At 42.7% G+C, this 20,416-nt stretch overlaps 1 protein-coding gene across 1 annotated transcript in view; it reads right to left on the bottom strand.

Moving 5' to 3' along the window:
* FGFRL1 (fibroblast growth factor receptor like 1) overlaps positions 1 to 20,416 on the bottom strand; it is a 175,617-nt gene that overhangs the window by 81,438 nt on the left and 73,763 nt on the right. The window contains exon 3 of the mRNA XM_034064941.1: positions 7,438 to 7,710. Coding sequence (XP_033920832.1) covers positions 7,438 to 7,710 — 273 coding nt within the window. The remainder of the gene's footprint in view (positions 1 to 7,437; positions 7,711 to 20,416) is intronic.

Genomic DNA, 20,416 nt, shown 5'->3' with positions numbered 1-20,416 from the left:
GAGTATGGTGGGAAATTATATATCCATACAGATATGTATGAATTTCATGCTTACATCCATGGAAAAAAATCTTTTCATTTCCTTTAAATTGTGAACAGGTGTTGTCACCTTCTTAACTTGGCTTCTATGTTACAGCTTCACGAAGGGAAAAAAAGAGATCAACTTAAACAGTGCGGCTTTTGTTAGCCAGAACATGATGTATTGATAAGCATACTGTAAAGTTTGTTATAAAATCAAATGAAACTAATAAAACCTAACAAAGATCTTGTAAAAACTGTGGACATTATACAGCATTAACACTGAGTTACATTGTGGATCTGGACTTGGAGAAACAAGGCTGCTGCCCAGCTGTGATTTTTCCAGCCTTTTACACCCATTCAGCAAGAGCCATCCATCAAATCACCTGGTGCTACATTTTTGATCAGTCATTTTTAGGATAGTTACAGCTAATACTGGTACTCACATCATCACCTTTTTCTGGAGAAAGAGCTTTTCAAGAACAAATTATTATGGGCTGTTGTGACAACAATCTAAGGTAGCACTGTCAAAATGATGAAAACTAGTGAAATCATTTTTCTACAGCAACCCAGGAAGAGTCACCATTTCATTTTGGAGCATTTCTCTCTCCTTCTTCCCTCTCCCAGACAGTGGACATTGTCCAAGACTCTGCATATGGGTCATACATTGTCCAAGACATACTGCATATGGGGACAGGGACTTTGTTGTGCTGTGAGTGGGATTCCCCAAATGAGGAGGAAATGAAGCACCACTGAAATTCAGAGGATAGGAACTCTTGATTGATTGCTTTTAGATTGCTTTTAGCATGTTTGTGCTGCTAAGCACACCAAGTCTGGTCAGGGTGTGTGTCTGATGTCTACACTAATAAACACCCAGAAAGAAGAGCCATTGACTGGGTGAGGGCATCATTAGTCAATGATGAGTCACTTCCAGTGGAAAAGGAGCTTCATTTCCAAGTGAACAAGTTTCTAGCTATGAGTTTGCACCAAAACATGGCAATACACACATTTTCTGTTCCAAGGACTTCATTGATTCCTCTAGTCAATGGAATCAGTTCATGCACATTGACAGTCTCTTCCCACAGGCTGACATGCAGGACAACATCACTTAGTAACACAACGAAGACAGGTCTTCTTATGAACCTGCATCTCCACAGAGGGGTTACTGTGACCTAGTGACACCACACCACACGGGGACAAGAAGTCCTTGTGTAATGATTGCAATTGCTAGGCCTCGAGTAGTAAACTAAGGCTCCCAAAGGCCAAAAAACAATCTGAGCTTTAATTAGCAACATAACCATTACTAAGCATCAGTGACTATGGCCAGATCCTCATCTGGTGTTAATCACACTGCGTACGCACAGGAGGCCACCAACGTAGATCCAGCTGCCGGATTGGGGCCTTAGCAAATTAAACACGAGAACTTCGTTACTGTTTATTGTCACAAGGAATTCTTCATTTCCATATAACAACTGACTAATCATCATTAGTCATGATTATAGACCCTGTGATTGTGTTAACGGTCCCACGCTGGATGGGCTGCCTTTCACACTTTGGGTTGAAGTAAATGCGCTAAAGAAGGATTGCTAACTCCATAGCACGATCAGCACAAGCTACACCATCTTCTTTTCAAATGCAAATACAGCACCTTTTTTCCCCCCCTTTTTAAGAGTTGACTCATTCCAGTTTTTGCTTAGCATTAGCAGTCCCTTGGTACACACATTGCTGACTCAATGTTGATTCACATCTTCTTGCCGAGCGCATCTCTCTCTGATCCCCCAAGTTTAGTAAGAGGCCAAAACCCAAACACCAATGAATTTGTCATGCTTTTCCAAGATGGCTGGAGGCACCTGACTCTGGGCTACAAATGTTTTCTCAGCTTTTGCACTGTAAATGAGTTCTGAGACGTGGATTGATTACTTCAATGGAGAACTGTAATACAAACCATATTTTACTGTACTTGGCACTTTTTTCACACATTATTTTCTACTACTGTAAGCAGAAAAAAAAGCACATTTAAATAAACACCCATTCAGACATTGCCATGATTTTTTTTTAGGATACTTATGCTGACTGTTTAAAAAAAAAAAAAAAGAGGTTATTTTAATGCAAATTTTTCACACACGTCTGTTATCAAAGAGAGCTGTCTCTGGACAAGCTGTAAAAAAAAAGCATAAAATAGCAGCTGGCTCAGCAGGAAAAAGCTACTTTAAAGATAAATCATCTGATGTCAGGGAAGATTCTCAAAGCAATCAATTGCAGCAGGCAGACAGCAGACGTTTAATGGTAAATTTGATTTGTTTGAAAATGAGATGTAGCTCAATTTCTGAACAGCCCATCAGAGCTGTAGGACAACAAGCTGCACTTTTCCTCCTGCTCTCTGCATCAAGATTTTATCAGTCCACAGCCCAAATGGAGCCAAGAGGCTCAGTCTCTCAGAGGGCCAGGCACAAGAGGGGGTGCAGACTGGATGGATGATGGGTTCTTCACCAAAATCTTCCTCCAAATAAATCCAAAGAAAAGCAAAAAGCAATTGCAGCAGTCAGAGACATGGGGCAAGAAAGAGAAACACTGGAGCAGCTGTTCCTTGGATTTAAATGTTGATCCTTCTTGTGTTGACATGCACAAGAGCAAGATTTGTCTTTGGCAGTTTACAAACCCTAAGCAAAGCAAGAAGTCGACAGCGCAAAGACAATCCCAAACCCTTCTCTTGTTGCTGCTTCCTTTTTCTTTGCTGCAAGGTTATAAGAAACATGCAGGCAGATGCGAAAATAGAGAGTTGGATCTTTCATCACTTGGTTGAGCAACTGATGCAAGATGAAGTATTTACTGGCAGCACCTGTAGCAATAGCCCTGCGTGTTGCAATGCTGGAACACCTTGCAGGACTTGGCTCATAACACTTCTGCAAGTGAAAAGTCCTCTGTGCTGAGCATTAGTGAAAGAGGTCATTATGCTACAGCATAAATATTTACTGATAGTCCTTCCTACAGCTGTTCACCAACAATTTTCCTTTCAGAGAATGACCAGACTTCTGGAACAAGTGATGGTGTTTATTATTGCAATAATAAACAGCAATTGCAAGAGACGGCAGTGAAGGCTGTCCAGCATTTCCTTGTTAGAAGACTTTGTTTTCAGTTATTTATAAGTCAGGCAAATCTCACCTATTTGGACTAAGTTTTCCCAGGATGGCTTGTTGGCTGGAGCATGCGATGGCTCCATATGTGAAGCCTCACAGTTTCTCCAAGCTGGTCACAGCCTGATACAGGCTTCAGTTTTACACCATCACATGCTATTTTTCTCTGCAGAACATACCTCCATGCAGCACACAAGGTGGGCAGTTTTCAAATAGTGAGCAGCTATTCAAACATTGTGTTTCTTCCTCTTTGACCTCAGGCTTCCTTTAAGAGCACACTGGCAAGGGAGTTTTATTCCACAGTAAAGAAACCACAGGTTTCAACCAAGCATCTAAAACCCAAATAAAGTAACTTTTTCACACCTGCAGATCATAAATCAACTCTTCTGAATTGATTCAGCTGGGAAAAAAACCCTTAAAGACAAGATTTTCATGGGCATCACTGTAAAATAACTTTCTGGAAAGGTACAGCACATTTGTTTTGATGAGCTACAGATAATTCTCCACAAAAAAAAGAACCATTGTACTTAATAACTGCACTGCTGATTTAATACTGATTAAAAAGAAGTTCCTCTTCCAGCATTTGTAAATCTGTCTGCAGTGTAATTGGCATCCCAAATCTTGTGGTAAGCCACAGAAACTATTAAGGCTGGCTAGGAGAGGAAATTGTAAATTTGACTTATATTGGTTATCTGCTTTTACTGGCTTACATTTCATGCAGGGATGTATTAGAGAAGGATTCCTTGGATCTTTGGGATCCAGACCTCATTGTCTGAGAAGATGGGGAAATAAGCAGGGCAGAAACCAACTGCTACCATCGGGGTTGGCAAAACCTTTGTCTGAGAAAGAAGATCAAAAAACTAGAATAAGAGAAGACTCCCTTCCAACACAGCAGCACAAAGATGCTAAATTAGTAAGAAAAGAGTTTAGCAAGTGTTATGATGGAGGAACGGTCCTTCAGAATGAGATTTAAGAGTTGTAGACTCAACTCTGAGCTACAGCTCATATTTTATGTGACCTTGGACTAATCACCTGGCCTCTCTTTGCCTTAGTTACTATTGTAAAATCACAGTAATCTGTCTCATCCACATTTGCAGACTGAGAAGTTCTCTGGCCAGGCAACATGTAGGTATGTCTACCAGACATGCAGAGGCAGACTTAAGTTTGCTCTGCTCAGGCCGTGAGCTGGCTGCTTGCAAGCAAGATCAGTCATGAAAGCCACAAAGCAACATTCAAACAGGCTTATACCAAATTTAATACATCTCACAGAGACCGACCTGCAATGGAGACAAGGGAGCTCATCTTTGCCATGTCTGCCAGCACCCACTAATGTTGGTGGAACCATTGCCCTTCTTATTCCTATGTACCATGTCACAGTTTTTGTTGGTTCCCTATACAAATAATGGGTTACAGAGCTAAGATTAATAAGAGTTATATAGCATTGAATGCAGGCAGAGAGGTTCAGGGCTGATGAAATTTTGTCTCAGCTCTTTGTAGAACATTGGGTAAACTTTCATCTTATCCTGTTGCAGTGTACACGTATATAACGCAGGTGTGACATTTCCAGCAGTGTGGCAGAGCTCTGTTAAAAGCATATAGAATAAGTCCAAAACCTTTCAATGAGCTACTGTATCAATTCCAAATATTATTGCTTAAGTTTCCAGGATGCTTTAAGGTAAAAATCAGTTTTATCTTTTCCAAGTTCCAGCATTTAATGAACTCTTTAATGCTATTCTAGTTTTAATATCTTAAACACCTTGCCCATGTCTGACACCTGCATGGGTTTACATGTTTGGTGTCAGCAGTAAAGTTGGAATAAGAGGGCTTTTTCTCCTTTGAAGGAGTAGGAGAATAAAAAGACCATATGGTTCAAAAAGCCACTCAGCCTAATGAAGTTTGTGCTTTCCGGGGCACAAACAAAACAGCTCCATCGATTTGCTCTTCATCCTCAAAACTGACATGCAGTTGGTTTTAAATCACTGCCTCCTTCTCAAAAGTCAACAAAGGATTAATTTGCTCTCAACCAAAAGCATTTTCACCAAGATGAACACAAGCATCTGGTCAACACAAACATTTGGGTTCCTTGAAAGAACAAGTCAGTGATACCATGTGTTTACTCACAGACTTTGGCAAGAAAGACAGTGAGGGAGCACTTGTTTTCAGGGGAAATTGCTCTAGTGAAAAGCAATTGGTTTGAAACATTACATGAACACATTCTGTACCACTGGAGAAAAGGCACATAAGCAATCCATCAAAAATGGTTTGAGCAACAACAGTGCACAAGGGTACACTGTTAGTCAAAGAAGGAAGGTGCACAGAGCCTAAGAAGTGTTGGGTTTAAGCAGCATTACAACAAGGATGCATGGAGATGAATGATAACTCAGCCCATATGTCTGCCACACTTTTAGTTTAAAGTTACCCTTTTCTTGGCACTTGGTGATCAATTTTTGTTTGCACAGGGCTCAATCTCACACCCACAGAGGACCAGCGGGAGCTTGCCATTTCCTTCCATAGCTGCCCGATGAGGCTCTAAATAACTAGTGTTTGTGCCCAGGGCTTTTCAGTGCCAAATATAATGAACACTATTGTTCTTAACACAATTAAATTTGATAATCCCATTTCCCCGAGCAACTGAATTGGAGGTTTTGCCTCAATCTTTCCTGAATTCTAGTCCAACTTTTACCCTCTGCCTCCAGGCTTTTCCCTTTCATTTGTTTCTGTTGTGCTACCAAGAATAGTCAGAGCTTTCTTTGACTCAGATACCTCGATGTCTCTTTGCCTTGGAATAATGGGATGTGGCTTGGGCCCTGAGCTTTATAGAAGATGCTGTATGATACAGAAGATCAAAAACTTTGGCAACCTCCACATACTGCAAAAACACAAGCAGGAGTGAAGCAGGCTCTTGTAGCATCCCTTTCTCTGCACCAAACCGTCTGGAAAGTGTGTCCAAAATAAGTCTGTATAGACATGACACTTTATAGATTATATCCACTTTTTTCACTGCAGCAAAGATGATGAACATGTACAGGAAAGAGATGAATGGGAAAAAACAAATCTGCAAAGTATATAAACTATAAGATGGCTTTTGTGGCTCTCTGCCATTGATGCTACAGAAGTAGTGTCACAAGAGGGTTTCCCTCCCCAAAACATCTCTTTCCTGATAAGACATTCACATTCTGGTTTCTTTCCCTTACTGGCTTTCAAGCAAAGTGCATTCTCCAAGAATCACCCTGTTATCGGGTGATAATCCTCCATCAAGCAGCACCAAGTGTTTGCTACATGCTCTGAGTCCATAACAGCACTCCTACTGCAGAGGGGAAGAAGGAGAAATAGAACAAAACCAGGCCAAGTGCCAACCAGCAGCAGATGGAAAATGCCCTAAATCCTGTCCTCTCTTCCACTGTTTGTGAGAAACAGAACTATGTAGACCATATACTTGGAGTCCTGATGAGGAAATAGGATGAGCAATACCTGATCTCACCCCATGCTTTGTAACCCTCTCTATTCCCTCAGCATCTTTCAGCACACACATTTTCATCCAGCTCTTTCCCTTCTCACAGACAAGGACCAATGAGCGTATTTCCATGACAGGCACAGCAGCAAAATCTCTGATTATCCAAAGCATCTTAGGGGCCTTCAGGAATTCCCAGCTCAGAAGATAACCCCAGAATACCATTGCCAGGTCAAGCAAGCCCTTTGAAGATGCTCAAAAGTGCAGCCTGTGGATCCATGGCCACCAAGACAGGATCTGAAGCTTTTATAATCCTGCCTCCACCAGGGAGATTTCTCAGGAGCTGCACATCCCTGGGTCATACGCCAGCTCTGAGCTTTGTTTTAACCTTGATATTATTATTCCCGAAGACACCATGCTTTGCAGAAGCTCAATACATGGATCTTCCAGCTGTATGCCTTTATACGGGTGCCTCAACATTTGTTTTGAGAACTACAACAGCAAACATAGAGATCAGCGTGACCTCTCCTTATCACACAGCCTTTCCTGTGTGGAATTCATTGTGATCTGGACCCTAGTGACTATTGCATCATTCCTGTTTATTTGTAACCTTTGGCACTGCGTAATCTTATCTGCCTGCAGCCGGCTGCAGCAGAAGATGTGCAGCAATGTAGCCAGCTCTGGCAATCCTCAAACACTGGAAAGGGCCAGTTAAGAGTGGAGGTCAGTAAATGATTAGCAAAGCAAATCTGCAGTCACTGACAGCCACACAGAGATCAGCTTGCTCTCTTATCCAAGAGTAGGTGAAGCCTGCCTTTTCTCCAGCTCTACTCACCAATCACGATGAGGGTGTAGTTCACATTGGTGCTGCCAAAGCCATTGGTGGCTTTGCAGATGTAGGTCCCCGCATCCTCACTTTCCACCTCCTTAATTTTCAGCCCTTGTTGAAGGATTCGGAACCTTGTCCAGCCACTGTGGATAGTGCGTCCATCCTTCATCCACATGGTGAGGGGTGGGGGGTCACCCTCCACTGGGCACAGGAGCTTGATGGTCCTCCCTAGCCTCACAGACTGGCGGTGAATCACTTTATCCGCAATCCTTGGGGGGCCTAAGGAAGAACAGAGAGAGGAGGAGCTGTTACTGCTTTTGCTGGTGACACAGAACTGATTTAAAGACAAGTCATCAATCAGGTCACTGCACTGACTGTTAAACAGAGATAAAGTGAAAGGTGCTTACCAAAAATCACTTACAACCAAGGCTAAAATGCAGGCAATTACAGAAGGATAAACCAACAGAGATACTCCTTTGTGCAAGACATGAAGCCGTAGCCTTGCCATCATCATCAGCTCATGATAATCCACCAGGGAAGCCTGATTCTGAGTGTTTTTTGCTTTTCCACAGCACCCTCATTTTACTATAGCAAGGAAGAGGCCAATACACAAAATGTTCAGCTGTATTTGGTAAAGCAGCTGTAGTTGCTTTAAACTTAACACCTATCCTGAAGGCAAAATTAGTAACAGCACTGGCACTTAAAACAAAACACTGCCCCCTAACCCCCCCATATTTCAATCCTTTCATGTTGTATGTACAGTAATTCCCCTTAATAGTCACCAGATGGGTTTTTGCTGAGATGCATGAGCCTGCAGTTGTTGGACACAAAGTACTCTTTGGGTAGCACTTCACCAAAAGACACAGCATAACCTGACACATTAACATCGTTTACAGTCCAAAAGAGGATATTTTCATAAACTCCCTTAGCAACCCTGCTGGTTTGACCCAACTGACAAATATTTGTTCTTTGTTAAACGTGATAATTTCATGCAAAACAGTGTCCCTGGAATGTCACAGAGTGAGCACACTGTTTGCCATTCGATAACAGGATGCACTTGGATAGGCCAACACTCAAAAAACAGAAGTGATAAAGATTTCAGCAGTGGGAATGGCCCCACAGCTGAATTAAATAGGAATTTCTTCCCAAAAAAGTTGAAGCAGTCTTTCTCCTGCATCTGCCTTTTCTGCCTTTTTATTGCACAAGTTCCCCACACAAACTGCAATACCAATGCTCTTCCCAGAACAATCTATTAATGGGTGTGATAATAAATGCCCTGCTCTTGCATAAGGACAAAATGTTTTGCTAAGGATTGCTGATGCTGAGTTGCACCCAAAACCCACAAGATGTTTGTGGGATTTGGAACCGTTCCCTCATATTTGACTCCTGCTCCTAGTGTTTTGCAGCATTGGACTCACATGGGGTAAGCTACAGAGCTCGTATTTGCACTTCCTCATGACTAATTCCTATTATTCCAATGCTTGTATGAATTTTCTCCAGCATGACTAAGGCAGCACATGCAGTCCAGCTCATGAATGACTACAGAACTGCTGTTGCAGTTACTCATGCTGAATCTCACCCATGAGTTTTGCAGCTTTGCTGGAGAGCAGACATGCTGCTCAAGCTGAGAAGAGAGTCATGAACTAGATTGAAACTCATTAATTATTTCAACTAAGAGCCTGGTTAAAACAACGGGTCTTAGACACATTCAGATTCTGATGAACTACTCAAGAACCAGAGTGGGGATCTTGAGAGCACTTACTCTAAAGAAGTCAGTCCTTGGCAAAAATAACACTCATCTCTGTACCTCTTCTGCAAACACCATTGGGATTGCATCTCGAGAGTGACAGTGCCCTTCCATTCTCCAAGGGGACTGGCAAAACACCATGAGAAATCCTGCCTATCCAGCAGTGCACAGAATCATAGAATAGCTAGGGTTGGAAAGGACCTTAAGATCATTCAGTTCCAACCCCCCTGCCATGGGCAGGGACACCTCACACTACACCATATCACACAAGGCTTCATCCAGCCTGGCCTTGAACACTGCCAGGGATGGAGCATTCACAACTTCCCTGGGCAACCCATTCCAGTACCTCACCACCCTCACAGTAAAGAATTTCTTCCTTATATCCAATCTAAACTTCCCCTGTTTCATTTTGAACCCATCACCCCTTGTCCTATCACTACAGTCCCTAATGAAGAATCCCTCCCCAACATCTTTATAGGTCCCCTTCAGATACTGGAAGGCTGCTATGAGAACGCTCCAGCTCTGTGGATGGAGACATAATGCCAAGATCCTTTGAATGCTGATCTGACACAAGCCATGATGCTGAGTGTTTTAAAGAGAAAATCCACCCATCGGGAGGATGGTGTGTATGTGTGCTTGGCTTTGATAAAGCAGAATTCACCAATACCAGGTGAGGATCCAGCCCCAAATCCTGTTACATTTCCCTACATGGTGCACCATCCCACTCAGTGTAAAGGAACAGAAATGTCCAGGCAGTTCCACAGCCTTGTTGGAATTCTGGGTTGGCCCTTGGAGAGGTCCTTTCTACCTTAGAGCCCTACTGAACCAAACCAGACTTTAAGAGTAGCTTCATTGCAATCTGCTCATGAGCCAGGATACTACACCATGCATATTCAAATAGCAAAAACAGATCTATATTTAGTGCTAGGGAAAAAATGTTTGGTGTAGGTCACGCAGGGACTTTGGAGAGACAGCACCCTCCTCCTGACTTGGAAACCTGCTGTAGCTCCTTCAAAATCCTTTTCCTTCCGACATTCAGGTTGACTCCTGATGAATTCTGAGACTTGGAGGAATCAGATAGTTTCCCAGTCACGTCATGTGCCTCACTGGGGCAGGCTGCAGAAGCAGCTTTCCCAATGGCACCAGACTTGCTTCTGGATCCGTCACATGTTTGGGTCAGCAGTAAGATTGGTTCTCCCAGATGTCATTTTCCTTCGATTGACCTTTCATTCTGAGGAATCTCTGGATCGTGCCCTGTCACAGGATCTATTCACAGACCTTTATGACATTTAGGAAAGGCTGCATTTCTTAGGGCCTTTCTGTCTGAAAAGAAACACACCAGCTTGGTCCTCTGCAGCCCTTCACTATCCCCCCCCTCCAGTGACTTTATCAGGATGAGGAATAAAAATCCACCTCACCCTCCTTTTCCGTGCTGTACTTTGCCAGATACATCTGCATGCGCTCCTCAATAAGGTACAGCCCCAGGATAAAGATGCTAAAACCTTTCTTCTGTTAATTTGGTGCTGTAAATATTCCCATTTTACTACCCAACATCTTTGCCTTAATAACTTTCTGTGCAAGCAGTGCTCTCTCTCTGCAATGAGAGCTTCAGAGGCCCTGGCAAGACAGCGATAGTTGGGCCTCCTGTAGATGTCTAAGCAAGAATAAAATGTTGATATCGTCACGGATCTCCGTCTCTCTTCCTAATGTACAGGCATCCACCGGGTCTTATTTCACTACGTATCTGCACAGCCCAGCCCTGCCTTCGGATTGCAGCAGTGGCAGATGAATGCTCTTCAAGTCAAGATACACTTTGGCACATCTCCCTGCTCTGCACTGTCAGTATTTAGAGGGAAGGAGGTGGAGAGGGGGAAGTGTGCTTTGTAAAAAGGCCCTTCTCCAGCATCCCTTGTGCAGCTGGTGCTGCTGACACAGAGCTGCATCATACAGTGTACCATGAAATCCCACACTATACGGTATTCCCACTCTGAATCCACACATTAACCTGCCCAGAATGACTCAGGTTACCCTACAGTTAAATTTCCTATGGCAGCTCCATCTTCTGCTGTATGAACAGAGCAAAAAAGATGTAGTAAAACCATTCTGAGCACCCCAATTTCTCATGTGCACCACTGGTACCGAAGGGAGTGCCGCACATTAAAGAACTGGCCCACAATATGCCTATGATATGGCCATAAGAGCCGAGTGCTTAGAACTTGGCAGCCTTGCCATGAGTGACTTTGGGTGTCCATTGGTGGTCTCTCCCACAGGACTGGGACATGTGTGTGCTCACAGCTGAGAGCAGAGCCTATGGTCATATATGGTGGATGCATTGCTATAGCTGATTAGAGGCAAAATCAAAGGAAAGCACTTGCTGCTTTACCTTCAGCTGACAAAGAGGGAAAAGCAGGCTGAACCCTGACTGCTGCCAACTTCCCATCCCTTGTTGCTGCCTCTGCTGTCCTGTGCTCTAATGCAGCAGAAAATAGCAGATGCAATTACTCCTCAAGCAGCCAGTGCCACAACCTCAGCCATCCTAGGCTCTAACTTTGTGTTGCATGTGAGCAGGAATGATTTAACATACTTTGAGAGCAATGTTTTATGGCCATTTGCCTTGTTTGTGGGTTATGCATCAGGGCAAACCTATAAGACCTGGATAGCAACACCACAAGGGATTGTTTCAAAAGCTGAAATCATAGAATGATAGAACAGTCTGGGTTGGAAGGGACCTTCAAAGGTCATCTAGTCCAATCCGCCTGCCATAAGCAGGGACATGAGGTTGCCCAGAACCACATCCAGCCTGGCTTTAAATGTCTCCAGGAATGGCACATCCACCCTCTCTCTGGGCAACCTGTACCAGTGTTTTACCACCCTCATTGCAGAGAATTTTTTCCTTACATCAAGCCTGAATCATTCTGTTAGACGAGGCTGTTACAATTGTGAGCTCATATATCTACCAACACAATATTTGTTAATGCCAGTTTATACCATCTTTCTGTCTATGGGGGGGCGGGGGGGGGGGAGGTGTCCATGAATTGCCATGTGCCTGCACCCACAGGGCAAAGCTCCAGACTGGATCCTTTCAAACCATAGGAAGAGAGAGCAGTGCTCTTTAGCCCTGCTGTAAATCCTGGAGGAGGTGTTCCTACACCATATTCCCCCTTATTTCTTAGCCATTAGGCAGTGATTCTTGAAAAAAATCAGTCCTTAAGTGCTGAGAATCTACAACCTCTCATGCTCCTGGAGGCAGTGATTACTTCTGCAGCATTTTGCCATGGGATATGTGAGAAGGGGTCAAAACCGAGGCCCCAGGCAGGTATTCCAACAAAAGTGCTAACATGGATTTTCACACGTTTATAGTCAGGGAAGGAGGGGCAATGGTGGGAATAGTGGGAAAACAACCACTGTTTCTTGCTTCCATTCTTGCAATTTTCCATTAGGCAAAGCAGCTCTCTATGGCCATAGGACACTGCTAAGAAACATGCTTTCGAGCCCCACCATGCTTGTGTGACCAGAAGGAACTGTTACTGTAGGCTAAGCCCTGCCTTGACACAAACCTTCTGTGGGCAGGTTTTCTTCACTCCCCCTTGTCCTCAACCCAATAGTTTGAGAGAATCATTTGTTGGCTAAGGGGGAGGGTGGAGTTTGATATCCATGGATGTGCCTTGGGAAGAAGTGACGGGAATGCAGCTGCTTCCCCCTGTGGCTGTTCGTTCTTCTTTCTCCAAATACAAACTAAATATAACTTTGCCCCATCACATTCAAATCATTTTAGTTACTAGAAGGGATCATGCCAAAAGTTCCAAGGGCCAGGGTGCAATCAGGCTTAAAATATAATTTAAACCTACATTTTCCAACAAGTTGTTTTCTTTCTTGTAGTTTCCCCATCTGCAAATACATGTAAGTACACCCAGAAAGAAGCCATCAAGCCCAGCCAGATACCAAGCTTTCTGTGCAAGATCATATAAGCCCAGTCAAACATTAACAAGGAAATGCTGTGATCACCTCATTTATTTTAAATATTTCTGCTCATATACATGCAGACAAGTGCGCAGATTTATTCGCCTCATTTACAAATACAAGCAACTGGAATCTCCATTCTGTCCCGTTATATAAAAGACAGATCCTACACCTGTCCTACTGAACAGCTGGGCAATTTTCAATTTATATCCACCATCCTATACCACAGAAAAGCCCCACTTGCTGCTCTGCTGCTGACTCTGCTTTACCAGCATTCCTGCTCTCCCGCCCAGTGCTTTGGAAGGGATGGTGGTTGCCACTTCTTGGCAGAAGGAGGTATGTAAAACCCAAGAAAGCCAATTTGCTTCAGCAAACAGCTATTTCCGGGAAGCAGCAAAAACAATTTCTAGAAGTGTATTTAAGACACACCAGTGGAATAGCCTGGAGCTTCCTGTTCGTATTTCTTGCAGTCAAAAACACACACACATGTAATTATATTTTCCTGGACTGCATTGCAAAGTTCGTGCACTCATTCAACTCATACATGCAGTAAACATGATTTATAGCTCTGTGTGAAAACCCTCTAGATATATGGTGTTTTGATAGTGACTCGAACCTAGCACTATAATTTAGTAACACCTAGCAGTGAAAGCTAAATGATTTCCCACTCCACATTCCTAACTTTCCATGAACCCCTTTTACTGCTAACCTGGGGAGGAGATACTTCTCCTACAATTGTTTGGACTTAGCCTTGTTATTCCTTCAACTAAACTGCATGCTAACGTCAAGCTTCACATATGGTGAGCGCACCAGCACTGACCCACGTCCTATGAGACCATTTGCCATCATACAGTTCAAAGTGAACTTTATTAACACATTAAACATAATTACAAAGAGGAAATTCCAAGGAAGGTCAACCAGCCCGGACAGTTTCTTGGAATGGAAAGTAATTTATAATATCCACATACTGTATTGTAAAGTTTATGAAGAAGTTAAATAAGTTTTAAGAGTCCCATGGGTTATGTATACTTTATTATTTAATACCAAACACATTCACTTTCTGTGGAGATAAGATTTCTTTTGAAGTGCTGTGTTAGCAAATTAGCAAGTCATTTGCCATGAAGCACCCAAACAACTCATCAATGCATGCAAGGAATTAACATCATGGACTGGGGTACCACAGAGAATGTGTGTCCTATGAGAAGCATACAGCCAAGCACAGAAATCTTTCCTTATGATAGTGAGACAAATGAGTTGGACAACAGCCACTAACCAAACCACCTTTTACATCAGCACTCGAGGCAATATTTGGCCTTCACCATATTCATAGCTGTAAAAACTGATCCTCCAAAATTCATAGTGCAAGAGGGTTCACATCAAAGGTGATTTCCTTCACCTCTCCCATCCTTTGAATGTATATGGATAGCTGGAAAGGCCCATCTAAAAGCCATGCTTTAAACTTGAATTAAGAGTTGGCTAACTATGGGTCACCCATTGCTAGAAAGCTGGGCTGGACAAATCCTGCTAGGAGTTTAACCCTTTCTACAACAGTTTAACCCTCTCTGCAAGACCAATGTGAGGATTATACACTTGCACATCACTCTTCCCATTATTTGTATTGGCATTCAATCTGTAATGATGGATCAATAGATAGAGGCCTCACTATGCTGGGGGCTGGACAAAACACCTACCAAGAAGCAAATCCCACAGGGAAGGGCTTACAAAGCAATGCTGGCAAGAGTTTCAGTCAACATGAGTGGGTGTTCCTAAAAGAGGAACTCTTGGCTCTCTGCACAATGGAAAGGCATTATATGAAAAGCCGACTTATAAAATTCTTTGTGAGAGAGATAAAAGGATGAATGTTTTGCTCATATATACCATTAAGGAGTTGAAAGGACTGGTGAATCCAACATCTTTTCATATGTTCAGAACAAAACAGTTTGCATTCCCAAAAGGTACGCACTAGCCAAGTAAAGTAGGGGTCAGCGTAGGGGTAACTGGGCCAAATGCTTTACTATGTGACATGAGGAGATCAGATTAGATGAGCTAATGGGTCCTTCTTGATTTGAAAACACAGGCGCCCACAGACAAGAACAATGCTTATCAAAAACAATCGAAAGATTAAAGGAAAAAACAACAGCATCTCTGTGAAACAAAGACTCTTAGAGAGGAACACAAAAACACCACAAGTATTTGCTGACTGGCCCCGACGACTGCTCAGGCTTAGCCTTGGGAATAGTGGACTATAAGCAAGTTCTAAGCTTGGGTTACACAGCTGAGCCCAACAACCCGATGGAGAAAACAGCTTTGCGGATTCATTTCACAACAAGCAAAGTGACATATTTTCTCTTTCTTCCCTACCTCTGAGGTAGCAGCTACTTTCCCGATGAAATGGATATTTATTGATAGCACAAGAAGTGCTTGCCATATTTTTACATGAGTAATAACTAGCCCCTTGGGTGTAAGCTGCCAGTAAATTTTCTACTCTAGATGTTCCAAAAATAAGAAAAATAGAATATTTGGGAACAAGTTCCATTTAATTAAGTGTCCTGCACATGCATTTCACTGAGATTTAATAAAATAGTTATTGTACGTTAAACAATTGGCACTTGATTATTGCATAGATTTATTGCAGTTCAACAACAGTAGATGAGATACGTATCTCTTACATGGATTTTAAATCCTTTGAGCATATGTTTTCAATATTCAGTTGGTATTTATTTAACATGAAATTACCATCTTATTAAATTAAACGTGTATGGGTGACATTCAATTGCAAGTGTTGCTGAACATTTTTTCAGCAACAAAAATAGTAACTTTATCCCTTAGGTTTTGAGGTAGCAAACGCAGAGGAGAGTTAGGATTACTTCAAATTACTCTTGAAGAAACAGACTTTGTATGCTAAAGGGTTTCTCATCTAGTGTGGAATAAAAGATATGATTTATTGTTTCTTAAGTGCTGCCAGTGGGCTTAGCGTGGGCCAGAAGAGAGGACTAATATTCCTACTCTAAGGCAAAAATTATACTGACGGCGCAGTTCAGGTATGCACTTCAATGGATAACCAGAAAACTCTTCTTAGAGAAGATGTAAGTACAAACAAGATGCGTTGGCACACATACCCACAATCTACCTTTTTCATTCCCATTTAGGAAGACAAGCTCATCTGAACAATAATGCGCTTTATCAAAAGAGGTGGCACTAAAACATGTTTTCAAGGTTCTCAAATTAAAAGGCATTTTTTTAGACTCCTGTTTCCAGGAAGGACAAACTGCCTAATTCTGGAAGAAAGCTGGAAATCCTCTGTCTTGAGAGATGCAAGAGGATCCAGAACCCAACAGAAAGTCCTGCCCATATCCCCTGCCTAGTCTCACCAAACCTAACCCGACCCCCAGCGTGCCCACCACAAGTCACACAGGGGCCATTCCTGCCAACATGAGGCACTTGTTTGCTTCTCATAATGTCTGGGAAACAATCCAGTCAGGCAGCTCTGAATTAGCTTCTGGGGTTAATCTACCCCAATTTTAACATAAATGCTATTGTACTCTGCCCTTCCAACTGCTTCCCAACCATGCAAATCCTGCTTCACGAGCCCAGAGGATTTCCCAGCCAAATCACCCACCATCTCCAAGACTTTCAGCAAAACAAACCAGACACGCTGCAAATCTCAGTTTAATTCACTTATTTCGTAACAAAAACTCCCGTTCGAGCCACCAGTTACAACCATGTTCCAAAACCCAATGCTTCAAAGGCAGCCTTTTACTTCTGAACTAATCTGCTCTAGATTTTGTCCACTTCTTTGTCTCTCCTGCCTACGTGCAGCATTTTGTTGCCTAATCATTTTATTTGAATAGCTCCAAGAAAATAAGATACCCAAGTTCATGTTTGGAGGCATGGATTCCCCTTGAACTTTGGTAGTCAATATTTAACCCAGTCGAAGCACAGTACATAGTTTAATAAGTAATTAGCCGTTTCCCTTACAGACAGACGTTTGTGTGCGAACTGCACAAGCAGGAAATTGTAAGTGTCATTGTTTATGTCTGCAGGGAAACAGAAATCACGATTGTTGACTTCGTGCCATATTCGGGAATGATGTGAATGAAGCCCTTTAAATAGCTGGTTTGCCTTCCACAGTGGCAAGTCTTTGGCCATGCACTGACAAAGGAGCCTTTTTCACTTGTATCCAAGAGCTTGGTTTTCCTCAGAATAGTCTCTAAAATCATGTTTTCTAGAAACTTCTCTCTAAGGGATGAAACCAGAGAAGACTTCAAACTCTTCCATCCAGTGCTGGTTCCTACTGGCCTTTTCCAATAGCCACAATGGCAAAGGTGTGATTATGACATTATGGGCTCAGTAAAAAATGCGACTTGAACACTCACTCTCAAACAGGAGACACTGCCAAAATACCCATTAGCCTTTTGCTGCTGGGAAATCAGTGGCAGTGCCCTACATGGTGAGGCTGTTCTCTTTGCTCTGCCCTTGTCACTGGGGGCTTCTAAGTTTGGTTACCACAAAAACGTGGTGACAACTGTTTGTTGGTGACCACAAAGAGATAAACACTGTGGTATTTAAGAACTGAAGATATTTTTGGAGGCTTCTCTAGAGCACAAAGCACTTCTAGCTGAATGGCTGCAGAGCAGACCTGGTATGGAGTGTTTTGCAGAAATGTTTCAGAAAATAATACGTTTGTCAAGAAACAAAAATTTCTCTAGATTTCACTTTCAATATTCTTTTTTCTTTTTTCAGTTGAAGAAATCTTTTGCATCATAGTTTTGGCAAATTAAAATGAACCGTACAAACAAAATACTTGACACTTTAAGCAATAGTAATGGGGTTGTTATATCCATAAAATAGGAAATCAGTTTGATTTGGGACAGCAGCACTTTAAAATTCTGCCTGAAACCATTCAACATTGCCCTACCAAAACCTCCAGTTCATGGTATGTGTGATGGAAATGCTCTATCCAGCTTCCTCCAAATTAAACTGTCACCTGAAGGGCCTACCTTACATGTGCCTATATTTGTGTTTCAGTTTGGACCAGGGATGTGCTTTAGAGTGATATATTTTTTATCATCCCAACCAGTTATACTTCACATCATGAAACAGTTTTGGTGCGCATGAACTGAATTGCTTCTGTATGACATTGAGCTGCAAGGCGTGCTCCAGTTCAAAGGGGCATTTAGTTCATAGCACTAGACTAGGGTTATTCTGAAGTGAAACACCCTTCTGTAATGGGGGGTATCAGGTCCCCAGCATCAAATGCTTTGCTTTACCGATCCAATCTTTTCAAATCCCACCGGTCGCTAAAGCAGACGCAGCCAACAGTTGCTAGTGGGGCTCCTGGTAAAAAAGCAGAAGCTCTGCTCTTGGATTTCTATTAATGAGCACTCAAAGTACATGACCAGACTGGAGCTAATCCAAAATAAACTCCCCAAATGAATACAGTGTGAACATCACCTCCTCAGCACCGAATATTTTACTTTAAAGATTTGTTCCTGCTGTGCCATTCTACAAGCTAACGTAGACACACCTGTACAGCTCTCCCAGGAGGGGATCATACCTAAATGCATTTTAAAAGACAGTGTTCACAAGGTTGATTCAGTGAAAACTTACATTTAAACCCAAGAGACACACAGTCTTCTGCATATGAAAACATGGAAACCATCACTGATTTTTTATAGCATTCACATCTGGTTCCTTGCTCCCCAGGCACTGAAGCACACACTACCTGAAGTAAAAGCACATGATACCTGATAGTACTGCCAGAAGCCAGGGCTTCTTAATGCACGAAACCTTCATACCTGCAGAATATTGTCAGATCTCATATAGGAAACAGCCTCAGCTCCAGGCCATACCCAAAGGAAAGCAGTAACCTTTTCTTCAAATGGATCAAACCTGGACCAGCGCCACAGCACAGTGTAAAACACACAGTGATGCCTGCACAAGTCCATACGCAAGTGACTTGCTGGCTGTGAGTTATCATTGGCACAGTCTGAGGGCTCAGCTGGTGCCTTGGACAGAGGCTAGTCCAGTTTTCTGCAGCCTGCCTGTTATTGGGATAGCTTCAAACAGATCCATTTCCTCTGCTCCTCCTTTTCTACATGCTGGCTTGTTCATAGGGTTAGTGCACTCTTGTGTGGACTTTATTAGTTTTTCTAGCAGGAGTTAGTGAAGACTTGTTGCTCTGTTAGGCTTACTATATCCAATCACAGCACCATGGTTTGTGCCTAGGATTAGCAGGTGCTTTTCTGGACAGCCCCAGGACTGTTCAGCAGCTAAGATCAGATAAAATCAGTGTATACCATGTCCAAAGCTCTACTGCAGCCCGTGCTGCTCAAAAGATGCTTCAGTTCATCTGGAGGAAGGTATGCTTCCTTAATCTCTATTGCACACCAGTGTGGCATGTCTCAGGATGGATGATGTTACCAAAATGGTATCTAACAATGAGTATATTCTGCCTAAACTGAAACACTACAAATAAATATTTCAAGTATAAATCCATTTAAATTCCCCAAACTATCCAAAGGATTTGGAAATAGTTCACATTTGCTGAAGATCCCATGTTGCCTGCCTTTTATCTCTATAAATCTGCATGAATAGAAAGATGATGCTATTTATTATGTGACACACAAGCAAACTGCCAGCCCCCTGTATTTAGCACAGCCTGTGACTGTCAGCACAGTTGCTTTATTTGAGCTGCCCAAACTCCAGCAACTACACAGCTTACGAGTGTTTTGCTGACTTCAATTGCCCTGTAATTCCAAATGACGTCGTTGCAGTGGCGGGCTACGCATTGACATGTAACATCATATCTATCAGGTAGATAGAGCTACACTGGATTATCACTGTGCACTCCTATTACCTCACAGTCTGGTAATGTATGGTCCCAGCTACTCTCCTGCAAGTGTGTGTGTGTATGACTGTGGAGAAACCTGGAGAGCATAACAGCTATCTAGGAAAAGCTGTGCATGGAGAAATATTGTCTCCCCATGTGATTACATAGCTGCTTTATCCCCCACCGTGCGTGCGTGTACCGACACACGCATATCCCATCAGCTGTCAGCAGGAATTCCTGACTCCAGATTGAAGCTTTGCCACTGTCTGCTCAGCTTGTCCCGGTCAATGGACATCAGAGCAAAGTGTCCACTTGCATAAGGATTTCTGAACTTTGCTCCCAAGAACAGGACTTTTTACTGTTGCAATGACTTGAACTTGCTCTTGAAAGAAGCCACATCAGAAATCACTCTGTGCTGCACGCTGGCATTTCTAAGTGAGGAGTCA

This window comes from Melopsittacus undulatus, chromosome 7 (genome assembly GCF_012275295.1).
Source record: "Melopsittacus undulatus isolate bMelUnd1 chromosome 7, bMelUnd1.mat.Z, whole genome shotgun sequence".
NCBI lineage: Eukaryota > Metazoa > Chordata > Aves > Psittaciformes > Psittaculidae > Melopsittacus > Melopsittacus undulatus.
This window is presented reverse-complemented; position numbering and strand designations above follow the sequence as displayed.